The following is a 25,840-nucleotide window of genomic DNA, read 5'->3' as shown; positions in this document are numbered from 1 at the left end:
CATTTTAGAATCCTATAAATAATGTGGCAAAAATATTGGTCACCAGTTTTTTTTAAATGAAATATTAAAAAAAAATTGTATTTTGTAAAAAAGAAGTCTGTATTTGCCCACAGACATTATACACGTAACGTCCCTGTACCTATCTTTATAACAAAATAGATTACAATGTTATCCAGGGCTAACACATCAAACATCACATATTATACATTCTTCACAAGTCGCCCGACTAATTTTCACCCTGCTACCTGCAAAACATGGCTTATAAAATATTGTAGACTACAAAGAAATGGCCGCCGTTCTATTCTTTGAGATAGAGTTGACGACATTTTTGACTTGTGTTAGGTATACCTATTTACAGCTCTGGCAAATGGAAACTAAACCTTCACGATGTCATTGTGATTGGAGGACATCTCGTGTTCTATGATTGGCTGCAGGGCCACGTGATACCAAAAAGCAGAAGTTACCGGAGAGAAGCAAGGAAGGGTGAGATGATGAATATTTATTTTATAATAATTTTATTACATCTCCAGGCATATAATGTGACATTCATTTATATTATATTTTAATATCTCTAAATAGTGTTCCCCTCTGGCTATTTGAATTACAGTTATGTAATCCGTACATACACATCCCAGCATTACAGAAAGGCTAAACACGGACTTTGTTGTACAAACACATGCACTTTTTCATATGGTCATAGACACTCTCATGGAGGAGTTTATCCATACAGATATATGCAGCAGACCCAAGAAAGACTATTTAAAAAGAAATATGGAGCATGGGAATTTGGGACATAATAGGGGACAGATGGAAGATATGGGATATACATCTATATCACCCATAGTGCTAAGTTCATATACGTTTATTGGTGGAATTGGGTTTCCTCTGCTTCCTTTAGACAATTCAAAAACATAGAGGAGGTTAATTGGCTTGTAACTAAATTGACCCTGTGTGCAATAGTTTGTAGTAGATACATTTGACACATTTGATTGTGAACTCTACTGGGGAACAGACTGGTGTAAATAAATTAACAGCCTTTGTTCAACACATCACAATATAGTGTTGCAATATAAATAAAGAATAAGAATAATGTGACTGTGTAAACATTAATGCATGGTAGTGTAATTATTATGGTCAAGTATTTAATCATTTACTGTGCATCTCATGAGTAGTTATTTAAATCAGTAAAATATTTCTTATGCTTGTTTGCTGTTTATTTTTCTAAAATTAACTGATTATCTTTTGAGCTTATGTTACCTGTTTTAGGATGCCTTAGATCTGACTTTTTGCAGAACCCTGTTTCTAGTGATTACTTTTCTCCTTTACATTTCACAATGATCAGCTTTTCAATCCTCTGCATATGTGCATGCTGCAAGTTACATGCAGACCTCACATCATAACATCAATTTATAGCAAACTAAGTAAGCACTGACTAATTAGCGCAAGGGCATGTATTTCACCTATATCTGCAAGTTTAAATGATAGCCATCTCTTGCATGTTAAAAACAAAAAATAACTTCACATTAAGGTGACCTTTAATTTCCTTTATATTTTGCTGTAAGGAGGGACATTATTTCTTATAACACACAAGTTTCAGTATGAAACGGAGCTAGTTAGTTGTATGAGGGGAACCTCCTATCCAGTTTGCTTTCACTGACATTTATACATTTCATCACTGAACACTTTTACAATGAGTCATGTGACACAAGGGACATCACTACTCACTAAATATAAGAATATATTTTTATAGAATATGTACATATATTCTTGTCACGTGTGTGTGTGTCTCCTTTCTATTCATATATCTATCCACACACATTTTTATAGTTACTGCATAGACGTTACGAAGGATGCTTCTACCACTGATTTGTTTTCTTTCAGTGATCCATCATGTGGTTCCTGCACGTGCTCCTTCTACTCTTTGTCAGACTGACCAGCACAATGGAAAGTGAATGGGTACATCTTCCTAATAAATGTGAAGGTATGATCACTGTGTACACATGTCTAGACTATTTACAGGATTCACAGTGGCGTATGAAGAAAAAAACTGTCAAATTATAATTAGCAGCCCAGATATGGGGGCTTGACAGGTGGGATCATCTAGTGCTAGCTCTTCCTTATAGCATACTGTATATATCCAGGCTGTTGTAAACCCACAAAATTTAGTGGAAGATGAAGCAAATTAAGTCCTCCTTTTAGGAACACATAGATGGAATGCAATGAAATATGCTGCACCTCTTGTTTGTAGCGCTTACTCCCAATCGGTCAGTCTCATATAACAGTGTTTGGACAGCCTGTTTATTCTGAGGTTTTTTTTATCAGATGTTGTGTTTCTTAGAACTGGATGCCAAAAATATACATTGATGATAAGATTTGAAGTATAGTTTATTATAAAAGATATTTGAAAGAATGTCGTTGCTGTGTTCTGTACTTGTTCAGTTCCAGAGAAACACTGCCGACCAATCGACCAAGTGCACTGCTATTTCTACTCACTATAAGCTTTACATGGTGTCTGAGACATTAATGCCTAGTCAACAAAGACACTCGGTGAGCATTATGCATACGTATCTTTGCACTTTTGCTACAGTTCGCTAGAACATTGGGGTGCCCTCTGTTTTTTTTTGGCATACTTGTTCACAGTCCTGAGAGTTTCAGCCGCTACAGTCCGTATCGAAGGAAGTTGTTGCCCACCATCCACTAAATATGGACATTGAAAATGTAATATCCCTGTGTTTGGATATTGTTAATTGTGAGTACCCATTTGAAAATCTCAATCGCTCAAGCCAGCATTGCTACCTGCCCTGACCCTACTATACTCCTCTATGTGGCACCCACTTGTGTTTGTTTTTTCTTTTTGTTTTTTCTACATCAGTAACAATGGACGGGTTTATTTAGTGGAAACTATCAGTTATTTATTTGCTGTCATTACTGCTGCCATCTATGTTCCTCCTTTTGGTGATCTCCGCTGCTGAACATGGGGAACAAGTGTTCTGGCTCTGTGCCCAACATCGAGTATGATGCTAAAGAATAACACTGGGTACATGACTACTTTGAGATGGCGGATAAGCACAAGCGGCTGTACAACGCAAAAGCCTTCTCCAGAATCAGAAGAGGAAAGAAGATCAGTTGAGATAAATGGTGAAGGATAGTCAAGGTTGTCAGCAGATGAATGTTTCTACAGTGACTAGTACATCTTTCATGTCTTTTTCCTTCTACTGTTTATCCTTTATGCAACTGTGCCACACCAACGATAGCTGCACAGAAATGCTAGTTGACAATGACTGCTTCAGTATTAGTGACAATGTGTTTGCCTAACGGTAGCCATAAGCACTTTGCCCGCCAGATGCCACAATTGTTATTCCGCTACCTTATGTATCAAGTCTCCCCACACCTGTTACATTGTAAGCTCATTTGGGCAAGGCAAATCTTTGCCTTCTGTTTCATGCCAATGTAGGTATTTGTTTGTGTCATGATGACTCTTAATGTAATATGTCACTACCTTATAAATAAAAGATAATTATTTAATATTTCCTCTGTTGTAGTTTGTAAGTATGTTGCTGTGGAGCTGAAATCTTCCTTTGACGAGACCTCTCGGACACATGAAGTGATCGATACTCGCTATGGGTTACTGGATGATAACAAGAAAAAACAAAAGAGTGTTAAGTACACAAATTCGTGAGTTACCCTTAACTAAACTTCCACTATACTCTTAAAAAATAACACAGTCCTAGATTATTCAGTACTCTTGACATGTGGCACTAGTCTAGTGCACATAGCACCCTTGTCATGTAAATGTAGCATAACGCACACTGCAACCTCACTATATTACACCTGTCTCACTTTACTCTTGTCTTGTAACACTGGCCTGTCATTACTATCCTTTATCCTGTGACTATAGTGTACACTTTTTTTTTTTTTCATTAGGTGCTAGTCTCGTATAGACTGCATCCTCATCTTGTGCCACTAATCTATTGTGAACAGGTCCCTTCTCATGTGGCTCTAGTTTATCTTATACTGCACCTTCATCTTGTTACACTGTGAAACCTGTCTCTTTGTCATGTGGTATTAACCTAGTTTACACTACACCGTTCTCTTGTGGCTCAGGTCTACCATACATTTATATCAGTATTTTATTTCTTACATGAGTGTTGCTTACAGTGTATGGCCATCTTATATCGTTTGGGGATCAAATGGTTTTAACTTGTGATATTCAAAGAGAACATAAGTAAGTTCTTTTAAATTTTAATTTAAAGGATCATTAAACTCAAAATATAAGTTGCAGTTTTTAAAAGCACTCAAAAATGTTATTACCCATTTCCAACACACACATACCGGGCCTGAGTCATTATGTATCTGCTGATTTTATACGCAAAATCATTCTGCGCATGCCCGCAGCTGGCCCGTACGCCAGAAAGCATAGCCCTGTCCACTCTGTCTTAGTATGCAAAGGACACTTACTACTGCCTACGATTTTGGAGAGGGAACAGGGCTGGGAAGGGGCGTTTGGCTCTAGTCAATTTACAGTAATGCTGTGCCAAGCTCGAGCGCATGCAGTCATGTCCGATTCAAGCTCTGGGTGTCTCAAAGCTACTTGTTTTTCACCCGTATCTCTTTCTCCAGCTACAGAGCTAGCCTGAGTCCTAGTTATGTCAGTATTGTATGCATATTATATCTTGTCTGCAATCAGGAGCAACTGTAAAAATGTCTGTATGTACAGTAGACATTAACTACAGCCTAATAAATGTTTTTCCAAGGAGGGAATAAAAAATAAGAATAAAAAATTTCCATGTATAAATTACTTTATTATTGACAGGTAACATTAATTGCTTAATATTTTGTTTATGTGCATTCTTTTGAGATTTTATATTCCATGTAGGTATTGTAGGTATCCTGCAGTGTCTGGACTAGTCGAGCAGAGTAAACCTACACCCGTTGTCAAAACCACACATATCTTTAGATAAGTTCCTTGTTTACTTCAGGAGTATTCAGAGTCGATTTATGTGCTGTTTAAAACAAACGCACGATGCGGTCAGTATGCATTCCTTAATGACTCGGGCCCACCATGTTTTTTGAATAAAGTATTTTTATTGGTTTTTCTTTACAAACACAAGATATAGACATACATTCTATGTCTAACTAACTAAACACAAACAAGCCTAACTATACCCTAAGCTGTGTGAACATAATGTAGCGGATTAATTTTGCACATTATAAATGATCCATGCTAAATCTGAGCCACCTTGTCTTTTGACTGTGGGAGTAATTCCATGTGAACCTACGAAAAGAATGCAAATTGCACACATAGAGCCCTGTTTTGAAGCTAGCCAGCTAAGGATCAAATGCTGTGAGGCTGCAGTGCCAACTGCTGTGTCACCGATCTGTACCTTAATTGTTCCTAATATACACTATATGGACAAAAGTATTTTGCTACTCCAGTTAATTATGGAATTAAGGTGTTTAAATCAAACCCGTTGCCATGCAGTCTCCATTTGCAATCATTTGTGATACAAAATGGGTCATTCTGAAGAGCTCAGTGACTTCAAGCATGGTACTGTGATAGGATGCCACATTTGCAATAAGATGGTTTGTGAAATTTCGTACCTGCTGGGTATTCCATGGTCAACTGTAAGTGATTATTATTGGAAAGTGGAAGCGTTTAGGAACAGCAGCAACTCATCCACGAAGCGGAAGACCCCATAAAATCAGAGAGCAGGATCAACGCACGCTAAGGCGCATGGTGCGTAAAATTCACCAAGACTCTTCCATAGCTGAAGAGTTGCGAACTTCCACTGGCATTAATGTAAGCACAAAAACTGTGTGGCGGGAGTTTAATGGAATGGGTTTCCATTGCCGAGCAGCTGCATGCAAGCCTCACATCACCAAGACCAATGCCAAGCGTCAGATGGAGTGGTGTAAAGCACACCGACGGTGGACCAGTGGAAACGTGTTCTGCAGAGTGATGAATCATGCTTCTCTGTTTGGCAGCCAGATGGGTGAGTCTGGGTTTGGCAGATGCCGGGAGAATGTTACCTGCCTGACTGCATTATGCCAACTGTGAAGTTTGGTAGAGGAGGGATAATGGTATGGGACTGTTTTTCAGGGTTTGGGCTAGGTCCCTTATTTTCAGTGAAGGGTAATCTTAATGCTTCAGCATACCAAGCAATTTTGGACAATGTTTCCAACTTTGTGGAAACAGTTTCGTGAAGGTCCTTTTCTATTCCAACATGACTGTGCCCCAGTGCACAAAGCAAGGACTACAAAGACATTATTTGATAAGTTCCGTGTGGAAGATCTTCACTGGCCCGCACAGAGCCCTGACCTCAACCCCATCGAACTCCTTTGGGATGAACTGGAACAGAGATTGTGTCACGGGCACTAGGAGTCTTTACCCAGGGATCACCAGGTGATAGGCTTACCAGAGCAGTATAGGTGGTAATATGGTACTCTGGTAGCAGGGTGATCACGGAACAGGAAATAGCAGATGATGAGATGCTCAGGAAAGTCTATGACTAGCAGCACTGGCAATATGGAGGTAGTAATACACGAGGAACTGTATGGACAAAGGACACGTGAAGGTAGTCAGTGGTCTGCGGTAGCAAGTTGTACCACTGCTATAGTGAGGAGGAATGTCCAACAGAAACGAGGAGGTGATGAGAGTCAGCGGTCTGCGGATAGCAAGTTGTACCGCTGTCTGAGTGAAGGAATGGAATCCAAGTGGAGGTATCCGGGGAGTCAGTGGTCTGCGTTAGCAAGTTGTACTACTGAATATATATGTGAGGAGGTGCACGGGGAGAGACTGCAACACAATATATACACGGGCACCTTGACTTTGATCCACAGTAATATGCACAATATAAGTGTATAAATGACTGAACAACACTGCCAATATAGAAAGTCTCTTGAAGTAATCCGGCATGAGATAACACAGTCAATGATGGCAGTAGAGTCAGCAGATAGTACACTCCAGAGGAGAACCAACACAGTCAATGATGGCAATAGACTCAGCGGATAGTACACTCCAGAGGAGAACCAACACAGTCCAGCAAGGTATGCAATACACAGCACAGTCAATGGGAAGTATGCATACCGTGGTTCAGGAGAAGGCAGTCAGACAGGAGTGCAGAGATACCTGAAGGGCAGGAGGCCAGCAGGATACAAGTCCCTGGATGGGTGAAGCAGGGGTCTAGCAGGTGCAGCGCACAGGTAGGTAGACCAGCAGGGAACACAGGAAGGCGTGGAGAGCGGATCAGCAGTAGATGGATGAGTAGCGCTGAGAAGTAACAGCAGCGGGTCTCTGCGGGAACACGGAGGTAACCAATAGCAACCAGCAGGTGCAGTAACGATGGGACACCGGAGCAGAGTTGAACTGGAACAGATGATCACGGAGAGTAGCGGGTAGCAATAGTGGCAGCAGACTCAAGGAAACACGGTAGAGTAGACAAGGACTGAAGACTGAAGCGCACAGAGGCAGCGGATAGGAATCAGCTAAACAGTCACGATGAAACACAGACGGGTTGCAGGTTGAAGACTGTAGTGCACGGAGGCAGCGGATAGGAATCAGCTAGCAGTCACGATGATGAAACACAGACGAGTTGCAGGTTGAAGCCTGTAGTGCACGGAGGCAGCGGATAGGAATCAGCTGGCAGTCACAATCATGAACAGGTGAGTGGATGTGGTTGAAGCCTGTAATGCACGGAGGCAGCGGATAGGCATCAGCTAACAGTCCCAATGATACATGGTAGAGTTGAAGTGATTAGAAGACTGTAGTGCACGGAGGCAGCGGATAGGAATCAGCTCACAGTCACGATGATATAGTAGATGGTAGAAGTGGTATGGGAACCACAGTAGCAGAAGTGGTTTGGAAACCACAGAGGTAGAAGTGGTTTGGAAACCACAGGAATCAGCAGGGCTGAATGAACAAGGAAACACAGGAACACCTTCAGAGACTCATGGGGAATGAGACTCCAAGATCAGGCAACGTGGTGTTGACCACAGGTGCTTAATATAGGGAGGTTGCCTGATCTGCCAATTAAGTTAAAGGAACATACACTGAAGGTTTGGAAAGGGCTGCGCATGCGCAGTCCCTCAGGATAGAGGACGTCCACGGTTCCTAATAGTCCGGGAAGAAGCACTCACAGTCCGGTGAGTGACAGTACCCCCCCTTTTAAAGGTGGGCACAGAACGCCTGGAACCGGGCTTGTCCGGATTTTTGGAATAAAACTTCTTCAGAAGGGCAGGAGCATTAAGATCTTCAGCTTTGATCCATGAACGCTCTTCAGGACCAAAGCCCTTCCAATGAACGAGGAAACGGAGGACTCCTCGCGAAATTTTTGCATCCAATACCTCAGTAATCTCGAAATCCTCCTCCTGATGAACTTGAACTGGCTGCGGTGCTGAGGGAGGAGTCGAGAAACGGTTGATGATGAGAGGTTTGAGCAAGGACACATGGAAGGCATTGGAAATCCGAAGATTCTTAGGAAGAAGAAGTTTAACACATACTGGATTGATAACTTGAATGATCCTATATGGACCAATAAAACGAGGGGCGAATTTCATAGATGGAACCTTCAAACGAATATTTTTGGTAGATAACCAGACACGATCTCCAATTTTTAGTGGTGGAATAGCCCGCCTCTTCTTATCTGCGAAAGACTTATATTTGTTAGATGTCTTCTTTAAACAGGTTTTGACCTGAGACCAGATATTTTTGAAGGTCTGACAAGCAGTCTCCACAGCAGGAACTTGGGTGGGCGGGAGGGCAGGAAATTCCGGAAAAGACGGATGGTGACCGTAGACCACAAAGAATGGAGTTTTGGATGATGACTCATGGTACATGTTGTTATGGGCGAATTCAGCCCAAGGGAGCAATTCTACCCAGTTGTCTTGGTTGGCTGAAGAGAACATCCTAATAAAAGTCTCAAGATCTTGATTGACTCGTTCCGTTTGTCCGTTAGATTGCGGATGGTAAGACGATGAGAGTGCTAATCGTATGCCCAAGGTTTTACAAAGGGCCCGCCAGAATCTGGAAACGAATTGTACTCCTCTATCTGACACAATCTCAGACGGACATCCATGGATGCGGAAGATTTCTTTAATGAAATGTTCAGCCAGAGTAGACGAGGAAGGTAAACCGGACAGAGGGACGAAATGAGCCATCTTCGAAAATCTGTCTACCACTACCCAAATAGTATTGTGATTCTTACTTGGTGGCAAATCAGTAACGAAATCCATACTAATATGGGTCCAAGGCTTGGACGGAATGGGTAGTGGTCGCAGCAACCCTGCTGGAGTTCTGCGGGAGGATTTGAACTGAGAACATAAATCACAGGAAGCAATAAACTCTTTGACGTCTCTCCTCATTGAAGGCCACCAGTAACTACGAGAGAGAATCTCAAAGGTCTTATGTTCACCGGCGTGTCCAGAAAAACGAGAGGCATGGAACCACGAAAGGATTTTCCTCCTCAGAGTAGGAGGCACGAGGGTCTTCCCAAATGGTAGCATTTTGGTGGATGACGCAGCCAGAGAAATACATTTGGGGTCTAGAATAGCATGGTTGGGAACCTCTTCTACATCAGAGGACGTCACAAAAGCTCGAGATAGAGCGTCAGCTTTCTTGTTCTTAGCAGCTGGTTTGAAGGTTATAATTAATTCAAAACGGGAAAAGAAAAGAGACCATCTTGCTTGACGAGGGTTCAAGCATTGAGCAGATTGCAAATATGACAAGTTCTTATGATCCGTGAAGATCGTCACAGGATGGCGAGCTCCTTCCAACAAGTATCTCCATTCCTCTAATGCAGCTTTGATGGCCAGCAACTCCTTGTCCCCGATAGTATAATTTTTCTCTGCGGGCAGAAGACCCCGAGAGTAGAAGGCACAAGGATGTAATTTTTGTTGCTCCGAGCGTTGGGAGAGAATAGCTCCTAAGCCCACATTAGAGGCATCTACTTCTAGGAAGAAGGGGAGTGTCACATCAGGCTGTCGCAGAATGGGAGCAGACGAGAAGGCCTCTTTGAGGATTTGAAAGGCTTGGAGAGCCTCAGATGACCATTGCTTAGTATTAGCCCCTTTCCGAGTTAGGGCCACAATGGGAGATGCAATGGATGAAAAGTCTTGAATGAAGCGTCTATAGTAATTGGCAAAACCTAAAAAACGCTGGATGGCACGAAGAGTAGTTGGCTGAGGCCAATGTAGTACAGCATTTACTTTGTCTGGATCCATCTTCAGGCCAACTCCGGAAACTATATACCCCAAGAATGGAATCTGGGGTAACTCGAATGAACATTTTTCCAATTTACAGAACAACGAGTTTTTCCGTAGTCTGGAGAGGACCTCTGCCACATGTTGGTGATGAGAAGGCAGGTCCTGTGAGAAGATCAATATGTCGTCTAGGTAGACAACGACACATACATATAATAAGTCCCGAAAGATCTCATTGATGAAACCCTGGAAAACAGCGGGGGCATTACACAGCCCGAAGGGCATTACTAAATATTCGTAATGCCCATCTCTGGTGTTAAACGCGGTCTTCCATTCGTCACCGGAACGGATTCTAATTAAATTGTAGGCACCACGAAGATCCAACTTAGTAAATATCCGAGCTCCCTTGATGCGATCAAATAGCTCAGTGATCAGCGGAATGGGATACCGATTCTTGATAGTAATGGCGTTGAGTCCACGAAAATCTATACAAGGGCGTAATGATCCATCCTTCTTTTTGACGAAGAAGAACCCAGCTCCAGCGGGAGAGGTGGAAGGTCGAATGAACCCACGCTGGAGATTCTCCTGTATGTACTCAGATGTGGCTTGAGTTTCAGGTAACGAGAGAGGATAGACCCGACCCCTGGGAGGAGTCTTGCCAGGTAGAAGGTCGATCGGACAATCCCAAGAACGATGAGGAGGAAGACGTTCAGACTGAGCTTTATCAAACACATCGGCAAATGAAGCATACTGAGGAGGGAGTCCCGGGGAGGAAGATGAGATGGAAGATCGCTGTACTTTAAGAGGAATAACTTGAGAGAGACAACGATGGTGACATTCAGACCCCCAAGACGTAACTTGAGGGGTGCGCCAGTCAATCTGGGGAGAGTGACACTGAAGCCATGGAAGGCCTAAGACAATCGGACTTGTCGTAACAGGAAGAATTAAAAACGAAATTTCTTCACGGTGTAGTACACCAATCTGAAGGGTTACTGGAGACGTACTCTGGGTGATGAGACCATTGATGAGACGTGATCCATCTATAGCCGTCACAGTAATGGGTGTTTTTAAAGTGATCACTGGTAGGGACCATTGATTCACTAGTGATTTAGAAATGAAATTTCCTGCTGCTCCGGAATCAATCAATGCCTGTGACTCAAAGGATTTGGTAGCAAAGGAAATCGTAACATCGAAAGCGCAGACTTTAGATTTCATAGACAATGGAGAGGACTCCAGGGACCCTAACTTCACCTCTCCAGAACTAGTTAGGGCCTGGCATTTCCCGATTTCTTAGGGCAAGAACTGAGCATATGTGTGGAATCAGCACAATAGATACAGAGTCTATTCTTTACTCTTCGTTTCTTCTCTTCTAAAGATAATTTGGAACGTCCTATCTCCATGGGAATCACAGAAGGTGAAACTGGACGAAATTGAGGGTTTAAACGAAGAGGTGCTTTAGCAGAAGTTGTTTTCTCAGATTCTCTTTCACGAAATCTCATGTCTACACGATGGCAAAGAGAGATCAAATCTTCTAGTGACGAAGGAAGCTCTTGGGTAGTCAGTGCATCTTTAATTTTATCGGAGAGCCCCTGCCAGAAGGCGGCAACTAATGCTTCAGTGTTCCACTGAAGTTCAGAGGCTAAGATCCTAAATTGAATGACATACTGTCCTACTGTATGGGAGCCTTGTCGCAAACGAAGAATGCTGGAAGCAGCGGAGGTCACACGACCTGGTTCATCGAACACACTTCGGAACGTGGAAATGAATTTGGCACTATCTTGTAGAATTGGATCGTTTCTTTCCCACAGAGGGGAGGCCCAAGCCAGGGCTTGTCCAGAAAACAATGAGATAAGATAGGCCACTCTGGAACGATGGGTAGAAAAATTTTGAGGTTGGAGTTCAAAATGGACTGAACATTGGTTAAGGAAACCTCTACAAGTTTTGGGGTCCCCGTCATATTTTGACGGAGTAGGCAGGTGAAGCGTAGGAGCTGTAGACACCTGGGATGGCACTGGGGAAACGGAGGAAAGCACAGGAGCTTCAATACTAGCTGTAACAGTCTGTCCAGATGTTCCTTGGGAGGTTAACGATTGGTAACATTGAAGTAACAGCTGTTGGCGAGCATCCTGTTGCTCCACACGGCTGACCAGATGCTGCAGCATCTCTTTAGCAGTAGGTTCCGTATCTGGGTCTGTCATGGCCTGATCTTACTGTCACGGGCACTAGGAGTCTTTACCCAGGGATCACCAGGTGATAGGCTTACCAGAGCAGTATAGGTGGTAATATGGTACTCTGGTAGCAGGGTGATCACGGAACAGGAAATAGCAGATGATGAGATGCTCAGGAAAGTCTATGACTAGCAGCACTGGCAATATGGAGGTAGTAATACACGAGGAACTGTATGGACAAAGGACACGTGAAGGTAGTCAGTGGTCTGCGGTAGCAAGTTGTACCACTGCTATAGTGAGGAGGAATGTCCAACAGAAACGAGGAGGTGATGAGAGTCAGCGGTCTGCGGATAGCAAGTTGTACCGCTGTCTGAGTGAAGGAATGGAATCCAAGTGGAGGTATCCGGGGAGTCAGTGGTCTGCGTTAGCAAGTTGTACTACTGAATATATATGTGAGGAGGTGCACGGGGAGAGACTGCAACACAATATATACACGGGCACCTTGACTTTGATCCACAGTAATATGCACAATATAAGTGTATAAATGACTGAACAACACTGCCAATATAGAAAGTCTCTTGAAGTAATCCGGCATGAGATAACACAGTCAATGATGGCAGTAGAGTCAGCAGATAGTACACTCCAGAGGAGAACCAACACAGTCAATGATGGCAATAGACTCAGCGGATAGTACACTCCAGAGGAGAACCAACACAGTCCAGCAAGGTATGCAATACACAGCACAGTCAATGGGAAGTATGCATACCGTGGTTCAGGAGAAGGCAGTCAGACAGGAGTGCAGAGATACCTGAAGGGCAGGAGGCCAGCAGGATACAAGTCCCTGGATGGGTGAAGCAGGGGTCTAGCAGGTGCAGCGCACAGGTAGGTAGACCAGCAGGGAACACAGGAAGGCGTGGAGAGCGGATCAGCAGTAGATGGATGAGTAGCGCTGAGAAGTAACAGCAGCGGGTCTCTGCGGGAACACGGAGGTAACCAATAGCAACCAGCAGGTGCAGTAACGATGGGACACCGGAGCAGAGTTGAACTGGAACAGATGATCACGGAGAGTAGCGGGTAGCAATAGTGGCAGCAGACTCAAGGAAACACGGTAGAGTAGACAAGGACTGAAGACTGAAGCGCACAGAGGCAGCGGATAGGAATCAGCTAAACAGTCACGATGAAACACAGACGGGTTGCAGGTTGAAGACTGTAGTGCACGGAGGCAGCGGATAGGAATCAGCTAGCAGTCACGATGATGAAACACAGACGAGTTGCAGGTTGAAGCCTGTAGTGCACGGAGGCAGCGGATAGGAATCAGCTGGCAGTCACAATCATGAACAGGTGAGTGGATGTGGTTGAAGCCTGTAATGCACGGAGGCAGCGGATAGGCATCAGCTAACAGTCCCAATGATACATGGTAGAGTTGAAGTGATTAGAAGACTGTAGTGCACGGAGGCAGCGGATAGGAATCAGCTCACAGTCACGATGATATAGTAGATGGTAGAAGTGGTATGGGAACCACAGTAGCAGAAGTGGTTTGGAAACCACAGAGGTAGAAGTGGTTTGGAAACCACAGGAATCAGCAGGGCTGAATGAACAAGGAAACACAGGAACACCTTCAGAGACTCATGGGGAATGAGACTCCAAGATCAGGCAACGTGGTGTTGACCACAGGTGCTTAATATAGGGAGGTTGCCTGATCTGCCAATTAAGTTAAAGGAACATACACTGAAGGTTTGGAAAGGGCTGCGCATGCGCAGTCCCTCAGGATAGAGGACGTCCACGGTTCCTAATAGTCCGGGAAGAAGCACTCACAGTCCGGTGAGTGACAGATTGCGAGCCAGGCCTTCAAATCAAACATCAGTGCCTGATCTCATAAATGGTCTACAGAATGAATGGGCACAAATTCCTACAGAAATACTCCCAACGTCTTGTGGAAAGCCTTCCAAGAAGAGTGGAAGCTGTTATCGCTGCTAAAGGGGCACCAACTCCATATTAAAGTATATGTATTTAAATACAATGTCATTACAGTCCCTATTGGTGTAATGGTCAAGCGTCTGAATACTTTTGTCCATATAGTGTATACACCGATCAGTCACACATTAAAACAACTGACAAGTGAAATGAATAACATTGATTATCTCGTTACAGTGGCACCTGTCAAGGGGTGGGATAGCAAGTGAATGTTCTGTTCTTGAAGTTGATGTGTTGGAAGCAGGAAAATTGGGCAAGAGTAAGGATCTTAGAGACTTTGACAAGGGCCAAATTGTGATGGCTAGATGACTGGGTCAGAGCATCTCCAATATGGCAGGTTTGTGTGCTCAGTATGCAGTTGTTAGTACCTACCAGAAGTGGTCCAAGGAAGGACAACCGGAGACAGGGTCATGGGTGCCCAAGACTCATTGATGCATGTGGGGAGCGAAGACTAGCCCATCTGATCCAATTGCACAGATGAGCTACTGTAGCACAATTTGCAGAAAAAGTTAGTGCTGGCTATGATAGAATGGTATAAGAACACACAGTGCATCGCAATTTGCTGCGTATGGCACTGCATAGCCGCAGACCAGTCAGAGTGCCCCTGCTTACCCCCGTCCTCCAACAAAAACACCTACAATGGGCATGTGAATACCAGAACTGGACCATAGAGCAATGGAAGAAGGTGGCTTGGTCTGATGAATCTCGTTTTCTTTTACATCATGAGGATGGCTGGGGTCTTTGACGGGTCAGAGCTGCTTTGGAAGCTTGAGCTGGACCTACACAATATTAGGCAGATTGTTTTGATGTTGTGGCTGATCGATGTATATTTCCTTTGTATTACATGGCTATGCCGCTGAGTTGCTGTTTTTAGCAATTTCAGACTAAGGCTATTGACGCAAATCATTATCGTCTCAGAAAAGCAGTCTGCTATGCATAGTAACAAATCTTCCCCTAAGATCATTGTTTTATCTCGAGTAACTCTTATACTACGCAACTTGTATTTTTAGTTAAGCTATCCCTAACTTAACACAAAGATTATTAGACACCAGACTTTTGTTATCCTCAGAGATATTCGACTGATTGATGTCACAGAAGGCCTCTGTCAAAGACTGTTGGAGTACAACCTTCATAAAGAACGGACTGGCAGCAATCGTTTTGCTAAGGTATTGTCCGTATATAAAGTACTCTTAAGGCAACATTAATGTGTTAGAATAGGGGTTCTTAACTTATAGGTTGGGACCCAAAACATGATTCGTCAAGCCATGTAGGGTGGGCTCTCATGAATCCTCTCTTTGCATGCCTTATTTGTAATAAAAACTAATATACTAACTATTAATCACATTATAATATTACCTGGCTAAGGTTCATAATCAGTGTGCTGGAAGTGGCCCTTCACAAAAAAACAGAATGCGGTAATTTTGTAATTCTCCACTAGAATTAATGTTATATTCCTGTCTCAAGATTAGTACCATATTGTTTAAAGTTATTTTTTTCTTATTTTACTTTATAGTTTCATGAAAGGTATATTATCTAACAGGATCCAAGGTTTTACAGTATTTCTGTAAATACATATATAAAGCCTGTGAAGGTAGCTTGGAGATAAGAAAGGTTGTAGAAGCCACCATGTTTTTTTTTTTTTTTTAAATATATAGATAATGCCGTGCATTCTGAAAGCTCATGTAGAAGGCCTTGGGCTTATCTTGTTATAGGATTGCCATGCAGTTATTGATGCTGGGGTGGGAGCGTGCTTTAGAGATATTAGTCTTGCTTATGTTCATGTTTGTGTGGTTTGGCTCTGTTGGAATAGCTATGCATTCCATACTTGATCAAAGATGTTTTCATCGTTGCGGTACGTGATTTTTTTTTTCCATGCAAGCTGTGAAGTAGATGTAATGCTTACAAGAAGAAACAAGGGCATGGGGTTTCCAGCTATTTACAGGAATTAGCAATAAGGCATCTAGCTGTGGCAGAATATGGGAGCGTAGGGTTTCAAGAGAGGTCTTCTGATTGCATGTGCTGCAGGACCATCCTGCAATGTGTAGGATAGTTTAGGGAGATTTTCAGGCAGGAAATTGAGTAGTTGTTTCTGTTTCCCTTTATCTGTCGTGGAGATTATATAGTTCTAAATAATATTTTTAGAATTTTTATCAAATATTGTCTGGGTCATAGGTTAGGGTTCCTCTTGAATCTCTGATGACCAAGAGATTGTGGGTACAAGAGTTTAGACACTAAGAAACTTATGCCTTTTAAAAAAGAGCATGGAACTTGAATGTAGTTCTTACTGTTTTCAAATCTATCTCAAGTTACGTTTCCGATTGAATCTGGGTGTAGGTGTAGGTACGCTCTGCCTACCCAGAACTTGCTGTACATTGACAAAAAGAACTGTAGCATGAGCAATATAAGGTCACATCAGAATGCATAAAAAAATGTAATATTAGAAAATACATGAACAACTCTAAACAATGTAATCATTAATACATATTGATTTTTTTCTTTATAAAAATCAAATATTGTAATTTTTTTTAATATTGAATGCATAAATTACCATTAAAAGATGCTTTTAATGCATGCAGTATGGTTTTTTTTTTTTTATACTATATCTTGTATACCCATGTTCTGTGCTATGTAGTGGAATGCATATGTGTATTTTAAAAAATAGTCTATGCTGTGTCACACAGCACAGCCTTGCTGTAAATGGCCTACATTAGTTAGCCCCTTCCCTTTTCTGTTCTGCCTATCAAGTAGTAGACTGTAGTAAGTGTCATTAGCGTTCAGACATGAATTGCGTGCAATTGTGTTCATTGGCTTAAGGTCTGTTTCTGAGTATACCTAGAGCTATTTCATGCAAGTTACTCTGCACAAATGGACGTACATCAGAGCATCTATCTGGTCCTAAGAGATGTGTGCTTTTTCACCCTTTAGCCTTCTCGTTATAGGTTTGTATTGGCCATCTAAGTTCATTAGTAGCCTGATTAGACAGTAGCACAGTTCTGATTCTCTGAAGGGTGTTGTGATCGAGGGTTTATGTTGGCCTTTATAATTTTTTTATGGTCTCAGATAGCTGGATAGTTTTGGCCAGATTCTGTCTTTTTGTTCTGGAGGCCATAGCATTCAGGTGGATTCCCAGAACTTCTTTTTTGGCCTCCCATAGTGTAATTGGAGTTGTTTCTGAAGTAGTCTTATGTTCAAAGTATTAGCAGAAATTGTTCATAATTATGTAGTGCTGTTCAAATCATCTAGTAGGGATTCATTGGTTCTCCAAGTTGACTTCGTGCAAAAGTGGGGTGTGATCTGACAACAGCATCGGGAGTAGGTTAGTGTCTGCTTTAGTGTAGGGTCATGCCTGAGCAGGATCCCATCAATTCTAGAATATACCTTTTATTACCCAACTCATAACACGTAGTCTCTGGACAGGGGTAGGTTACTGTCCAAGAATTATAGAGTTGGTAGAGTTTTAGAAATTCCTGGAGGGCTTTAGAATTCTTGGTATCCCTAACTTCAGATGTGCCTTCCTGGGTAGAGGACCTATCTGGGCTAATCATGAGCACTGCATTAAAGTCACCTCCAACTACTAGTTCTCCTCGTCTGAGATAGAAAGATAACATAGAATACAGCTTCTTAAGAATCTATGTTGATTGTTATTAGGGGCGTAAATATAAACAAGTGTACATAGAAGGTTTTTCAGTTTACTAAACCTGATCAGATCTAGCTTCTTTACCCCTGTGGATTTCTAGGGGGTCAAATGTATGATGACATGCTACTATCCCGCGTTTCTTCAGCTTAATGTCTCATGCATGGAAAGAGGTAGGAAATTTCTTGGAACGGAGCTCAGGTGAACATATTTAACAAAATTTATTCCTTGCAGGAACATTTGATCTCCTTTCAAGTTTTGAAGGATCACAAGAAGATTTGCTCATTTGTGAGGAGTGTTTAACCCCTTAAAGTTATAAAGAGATTATATGTATGTCCTTGTGTAGGGGTTTAAAGAGTTGTTGAGGAAAAGGGCCAATAAGAATGGGATATTGGTGAGACTCCAAACAGGACGTTGGTCACCAGGTTCGTTTTCAAAAGATATTTTAGGTGGTGACCAGAGGGAGGTTTGAAGGTTTGAGTGGAGACAGCTTGGTGAGATATGTGTTACCTGCCTGTAGTACTTGTACGAGGGTGGAGAGGTAGGATGTTGCGAGGGATAGTGCTCAGCTAGGCCCCAGTGGGGCAGCTACAGGTGAATTAAAAAACACACTTTTGTAATACAAAGGAAGGAATTTGGTGAAAAACAAGGTTGGTGGTGGTGGATTATACAGAGTGGTGGCAGGAGCACTCATAACTCTCCTCCCACTCTCTGCTTGCCTGGGCTCCTCCCCTCCCACTCTCTGCTTGCCTGGTCTCCTCTCCTCCCACTCTCTGCTTGCCTGGTCTCCTCCCCTCCCACTCTCTGCTTGCCTGGTCTCCTCCCCTCCCACTCTCTGCTTGCCTGGGCTCCTCCCCTCCCACTCTTTGCTTGCCTGGGCTCCTCTCCTCCAGTTCTCCAGCATCTGTAGTCCAGACCTCTGCTTTTTCTCCCAATGTGCCATGCTCCCCAATGTGCTCCTTATAACTATTTTTGCCTGAGGGTTTCTTGCCTTGCTTACCTGAATTTCTACCCTCCTGCTTTCTGATTTCCCGAGTTTCTAGTGCCATGTTCTCTACTTACCCTGCTTGCATGAAGTCCTCTGTTCTGGCTTCATTCTCATTTTGTAGGGTCAGTCTGTTACTATGCACTCAGCATTGATGTTATATATTAATTTTCAAAGTGCCTAATTGGTTTTTACATTAGTTGCAGATGTGTTAAATGTTTAACTCAAGGTTTTTTGTCACTTAGGGAATGTCAGAAACCTTCCAGACTTTGCATCACCTTGTCCATAAAGGTGTGAAAGTTGTGATGGATATTCCATATGAACTCTGGAATGAAACATCTGCTGAGGTTGCTGATATGAAGAAGCAGGTAATTCACAGAAAAGTAGGATCTTTAGTAGGATAAGTATATGCAAATTAGACATATTACAGTATGCAGAATGGGGAGCTAGACAAAAATGAAGAAATTTAAAATACTTTTATTACAGTTATGTGATGAGAGATAAAATCACATCTACACTCCTTTCCTTAACACAAGTTATGGAAACCGTTTTCTAGTGATGATTTTGTTTAGTTATTTATTCTTGTATTTCCACTCTGCATGTGATATTACTCTACTGCTTTTGTTGCTCCTGATGCTTGCTGTACACCACCTGACATAGTGTGATGTCATGATGGAGGAGTACGAAGAAGTTATCGAAGATTGGTATCGAAATCACCAGAAAGAGGATCTTACGGACTTTCTGTGTGTGAAACACGTGTTGAAAGGGCAAGATAAAAGTGAGTGATCCCATTCTCTACAATGGTCAATATTGAATAAGTAATATGTGTGGTCCTGATATATCTTGAGATACTGCTGTTCAGTAAATTGGTGTGGTCCCAATTCATCTGCTGACATTAATATTCAATAATTTGTATGTGTGGATACTAATATTCATTGAGCTGTATTTGTGGTATCAATATATCTAATGTCATTACCACTAAGTATCTGTATGTACCTCAATATATCTTGACACTAATATTTAGTTGGCTTTGTAAGCAATCCCATTATCATCATCACCTTTTTTTTTTATAAATCGCCACTGATTCCGCAGCGCTGTACAGAGAACTCACTCACATCAGTCCCTGCCCCATTGGAGCTTACAGTCTAAATTCCCTTATATATAGACACAGACAGACAGAGAGAGAGAGACTAGGGTCAATTTTGATGGCAGCCAATTAACCTACTAGTATGTTTTTGGAGTGTGGGAGGAAACCGGAACACCTGGAGGAAACCCACGCAAACACGGGGAGAACATACAAACTCCACACAGATAAAGCCATGGTCGGGAATTGAACTCATGCCCATAATTGGTATCAATATTCAATAAGAAATATTTGTGTTGCCCCAATATTGCTGACACTGATGATTTCTAAATTCTATGTGGTGTTCCAATATTCCATTAGCTGTAGGCAGCGGGTGCCAGGATTAGAATGTACATATATTTTTAGGTGTTTGGGTGACACTGATCAAAACAGGCTATTTTGTGACTGCCTGCTTATGAAGAGCACTACAGTTAATGTCAGATAGTCCATCTGCTAGAGAGTGTTTGTAAACAACAGCAATCGTTAGGCAGGCAGTCAGTAAAATGCCGAACAGTGTGTTGTCTTCCCGGGTACTCGGGCTCGGCATATTGCGGATCGGGTGGACAGATTGTTGGGAGGGGCTGGGAATGACCCAGCGGTTTTGGTGCATGTTGGCACCAATGACCGAGTTAGAGGAAGAAGGGGTGTCCTGAAGAATGATTTCAGGGACATAGGTCGCAAACTTAAGGCAAAGACATGCAAGGTAGTATTTTCGGAAATACTACCTGTGCCACGCGCTAGTCCAGGGAGGCAGCGGGAGATTAGGGGAGGTTAATGCGTGGCTAAAAGATTGGTGTAGGAAGGAGGGTTTTGAAATCTTAGAGCACTGGGCTGATTTCTCGGTCAGTTGCCATCTTTATTGTCGTGATGGATTGCACCTGAATAAGGAGGGGGCTGCAGTGCTAGGGGAGAGGATGGTTAGAAGGTTGGAGGAGATTTTAAACTAGGCTCCGGGGGGAGGGGCAAGCAAGTATTTATGGGATAGACATTGAGAGTAGTAAGGAGGAATTTAACAAGAGTCAAGGGGGTGGAGAGGGGGGAAAGGGAAGCATAGCCGATAAGGAGAGGCCCTTTTTAAATCAAAAAGAAATACTTAAGGGAGGCAATAGACTTAAGTGTATGCTTGCAAATGCAAGAAGCCTGAAAGGTAAAATGGGGGAGTTAGAACTAGTAGCAATGAATGAGCAGTATGATATTATAGGTATTACTGAGACCTGGTGGGATGATACACATGACTGGGCAGTCAACTTGGAAGGCTATTCTCTCTTCAGGAGGGATAGGGTAAATAAAAGGGGAGGAGGAGTATGTCTTTATATTAAGCCAGAATTAAAACCAAGTATTCAGGAAGTTAAATACGAGAATATTGGTGATAATATAGAGGCATTGTGGGTGGAAATATCCAGCGGAGGAAAAAGTTCAGAGAAGTTGCTGATAGGGATATGTTATAAACCGCCAGATATTAGTACGATTGAGGAAGCCCAACTTCTACAGCAAATTAAAAAGGCTACACAACTAGGTCAAATTTTATATATGGGGGATTGTAATTATCCGGACATTGATTGGAGTACTGAGACCTGCGGTACAGCTAGGGGAAATAGGTTTCTGAGCACGCTAAAAGACCATTACATGTCCCAATTAGTAGAGGAACCAACTAGGAACCGGACTATACTGGACCTAGTAATAACAAACAATGTAGACGTAATATCAAATATTCAAGTAAAGGAGCACTTGGAAAACAGTGATCATAATATGGTCTCATTTGAAATTAGTTTCCAGAAACAACGGTATAAGGGATCAACTAGGACTTTAAACTTTAGAAAGGCAAATTTTAATATGCTAAAGGAGTCTATAAAGAGCATAGACTGGGACAAAGCCTTTGAAGGAAAAAATACGGAAGAAATGTGGGCTGTCTTTAAAATGTTGTTGGAAACATACACGTATAAGTTCATTCCTATGGGAAATAAATGTAAAAGAATTAAGTCGAAACCAATGTGGCTAAATAAAAAGGTAAGGGAAGAAATGCAAAGGAAGAAGCGTGCATTTAAATTGTTTAAGTCTGAAGGGTCAGAGGAGTCCTTCTGTAGGTACAAGGAATGTAATAAAACATGCAAAAAGGAAATTAGATTGGCTAAATTAGAAAATGAAAGGCACGTTGCAAAAGAAAGTAAGACAAACCCCAAAAAGTTTTTTAAGTATATAAATGGCAAAAGGATTAAAAAAGATAATATAGGACCCCTAAGAAGTGAGATGGGTGAATTGATAAATGATACTAAGGAAAAATCAGAGGTATTAAACACGTTCTTTTCTTCAGTATTTACCAGAGAGGAACAAATGGCAGGAGTAATACATAAAAATGGAAATGAAACCATGCCATTAATTAATACTTGGTTGTCAGAGGAAGAAGTCCAAAGGCGACTGAAGAATATTAAGATAAATAAAGCTCCAGGTCCAGATGGCATACACCCAAGGGTCCTTATGGAGTTAAACTCGGAAATAGCTAGACCGCTATTCTTAATTTTCAGAGATTCAATCTCATCAGGCTCAGTACCAAGGGATTGGCGAATAGCAGATGTGGTGCCGTTGTTTAAAAAGGGGACGAGATCACAACCAGAGAATTATAGACCTGTAAGCCTGACATCAATAGTGGGGAAACTACTGGAAGGTATTTTAAGGGACAGTATTCAGGATTACTTGGTACACAATAAAATTATTAGTGGGAATCAACATGGATTTGTGAGGGATAGGTCATGTCAAACTAATCTAATTAGTTTCTACGAGGAAGTTAGTGGGAACTTAGACCAGGGCAGGACAGTAGATGTGGTCTACTTAGATTTTGCAAAGGCCTTTGATACAGTACCACACAAGAGGTTGGTTTACAAAATAAGGGAACTGGGTCTAGGAATCAAAATTTGTACTTGGATCGAAAACTGGTTGGAGAATAGGGAACAGAGAGTTGTGATAAATGGAACATTTTCTAATTGGTCAAAAGTCTTAAGTGGAGTACCTCAAGGTTCCGTGCTGGAACCACTCCTTTTTAATATATTAATGACCTTGGTGATGGTTTAGAGAGTAAAGTTTCTATTTTTGCAGATGACACTAAACTCTGTAAGGTAATAAAATCAGAGCAAGATGTAGCTTCTCTACAGAGGGACTTAAATAAACTGGAGGATTGGGCGGCCAAATGGAATATGAGGTTTAACACAGATAAATGTAAGGTTATGCATTCAGAGATCAAAAACAAGAACGCAATCTATAAATTAAATGGAATTAATTTAGGAGAATCTATATTGGAAAAGGATTTGGGAGTGCTCGTAGACAGTAGACTTAGCAATAGTGCTCAATGTCAAGCAGCAGCTGCAAGGGCGAACAAAGTATTGGCATGCATAAAAAGGGGCATAGATGCAAGGGAAGACAGTGTAATTTTGCCACTGTATAAATCGTTGGTAAGACCTAATCTTGAATATGCAGTACAGTTCTGGGCACCACTCTATAAAAAAGATAATTTGGAACTAGAAAGGGTTCAGAGAAGGGCGACAAAATTGATAAAGGGTATGGATTCATTAAGTTATGAGGAAAGGTTAGCCAGTTTAAGCATGTTTACTTTAGAAAAGAGGCGTCTAAGGGGAGATATGATTACTATGTACAAATACATTAGGGGTCAATACAGAGAGCTTTCATGGGAACTTTTTACCCCAAGGACCATACACAGGACACGTGGTCATCCCCTAAGGTTAGAGAAGAGGAAATTTCACAACCAGCAAAGGAAGGGGTTCTTTACAGTAAGGGCAGTCAAGATATGGAATTCATTGCCAGGGAAGGTTGTGATGGCAGATTCAATAGATATGTTTAAGAAAGGGTTAGACAAATTTTTAGCGGAAAGGTGTATCCAGGGATACGACCGTTAATTTAAAATGAAGGATAGTGGTGGATATAGGGTAAAAATAGGACTGCAATATTGAGTCGGGGGGGATTTTCACAATTGAAACAGATTGGCGGTTGCTTACTCTGGATCAATTTCAAATATAAGTGCAGGATCGCAGGAGATCCAAAATAGGTTGAACTTGATGGACTGGTGTCTTTTTTCAACCTCATCAACTATGTTACTATATAGCCGGTATACCTCTATATAGCATCACACATGACCATATAGCCAGTATACCTCTATATAGCATCATACATGACCATAAATTTGTCTTTGTAAAACAGACCTTGTGTGTGTATTATGAAGGGCAGTTTCCAGGCAGTCTGGTTTCCAGAGTGAAGCTTGCACCTGAAGTACAGATATTTCAGTGTATCGTGCACAAGTTTTTAAAAGGGGACTCAAAATAGTGTCAAATGCTGCCAATAAGGACATTTAAAATAAGTACTAGCATGTAATAAAGAAATAGTCTATTTTGTTCAGTATAATATGTAGCCCTCCACTTGTCCAGGATATAATAGGCCATAAATTTTCCAGAATATAGCAGAGCGCCATTCACCAACATACAGCCCAGAATATAATACAACTCATGAGTGGCCAACTAACTTATAAGAAGACCCTCTTTTTACTCTACTTTGTTCAGCCCATGCACCCCGTGAGTATTTATTGACTGTAATATCTGTCTTGTTTTTTTGTTGTAATTAAGCTTTGGTCCTTGTTTCTTTATTTTGATTGGCTATAATATCTTTTGTTTGCAGGCTGTCTTTCAGAGAATTGGAGTAGTAAGAAAGGAGACACTGCTCCTTCAACTGGGAAAAAGAAAATGACCAAGAAAGGAGAAAAAAAGAAAACCAAGAAGGTATCAAAAGACACAAATGATAAAAACTCTGACAGACTAATCCCAGGAAAATTGGAAGTACCCGAGACAGAGATCCCCCAAAATAGACTTAGTGATGAGCTCTGACGCCGACCCATCTCTTCAACTCATACAAACTTGGACAGGTTAAATAGTTGTTCACTCCAGACATGATACATCTGGGTTCTAGTCCCTAAATGTCCTTGTTCCCTTTAATTAATAAAACTACACCCCATCCTCCCTCTACAGCTCAAATGATTTTTACAGGAGGACAAGAAGAAAATATTAAAATATATTGGGAATGGGCACTTTGTATCCTGGAATCTAACTATTGAATCCAAGAATATTGTATGATTTGCTATCCTGAACTTTTGATCTATTTTTATATTCCCTTTTTGATGTCTGCTTTGAGTAAAAGGGATCAAGCTTATCGTTCTCCAGCCAACAGTGTCCCTGTTTGTTTGTTTTTTTAACTTTGTGACACCCAGGTGGGTCCTTTGCTTATTATCTGCCTGGTCCCTGCCAGTGTTACTATGTTACTTTCACCTATCTGCCATCAAATGTTTTTTTATGGCAGTAATTCCTTCTCTGACCTGCAATGCTTCTGGTCTCTGTCACCTTTTGAACCCATGGCACTCGCATGACTCATGTTGCACAGACTTCCCAGCTCCCCTTTCTACAAATCCCTGTGTTCTGGATACTTTCTACGGTCTTCTCTCTAATCACTGTCCTAACCACTCTGTGTATCTCGTACCTCCCTTGCCTCCTCTCTTGTTTTGCTCAGAAACTCTTTTAGTATGGAATGTAAATAAAGTCTGAAACAAAGGTATATTATTGGTCATGTCGTCTTATTACTTCTTATGAATGTTATGTTCATTCTTTTTAACGGATGTTACATGTGTTTGTTTTTTTAAATACATTAAATAAATAGATTAGAAACCATGTTGGCTTGCACAAGAATGAAGCTTCTAGCCTGAAAAACTG

General features: G+C 41.7%; 1 protein-coding gene across 1 annotated transcript; it reads left to right on the top strand.

Annotated features, from left to right (window-relative positions):
• The first annotated feature begins 395 nt into the window (after window positions 1-395).
• CNPY3 (canopy FGF signaling regulator 3) lies at window positions 396-25,685 on the top strand. The gene is made up of 7 exons (XM_075217259.1): window positions 396-483; window positions 1,882-1,981; window positions 3,543-3,675; window positions 15,409-15,505; window positions 19,204-19,326; window positions 19,619-19,736; window positions 24,759-25,685. The coding sequence occupies exons 2-7, from the start codon at window positions 1,891-1,893 to the stop codon at window positions 24,962-24,964; spliced, it is 768 nt and encodes a 255-aa protein (XP_075073360.1). The 5' UTR covers window positions 396-483; window positions 1,882-1,890; the 3' UTR covers window positions 24,965-25,685.
• Window positions 25,686-25,840: the final 155 nt, after the last annotated feature.

The sequence above is a fragment of the Mixophyes fleayi genome, chromosome 6, assembly GCF_038048845.1.
Source record: "Mixophyes fleayi isolate aMixFle1 chromosome 6, aMixFle1.hap1, whole genome shotgun sequence".
NCBI lineage: Eukaryota > Metazoa > Chordata > Amphibia > Anura > Limnodynastidae > Mixophyes > Mixophyes fleayi.
This window is presented reverse-complemented; position numbering and strand designations above follow the sequence as displayed.

What these genes read in the sequence shown, in the direction of transcription:
- CNPY3 (XM_075217259.1), top strand. Translation starts at nt 1,891, where the DNA reads ATGTGGTTCCTGCACGTGCTCCTTCTACTCTTTGTCAGACTGACCAGC. An exon ending in GCAGCAATCGTTTTGCTAAG is followed by an intron (nt 15,506 to 19,203) that starts GTATTGTCCGTA and finishes TTTGTCACTTAG; the next exon opens with GGAATGTCAGAAACCTTCCA. An exon ending in GTTGAAAGGGCAAGATAAAA is followed by an intron (nt 19,737 to 24,758) that starts GTGAGTGATCCC and finishes TTTTGTTTGCAG; the next exon opens with GCTGTCTTTCAGAGAATTGG.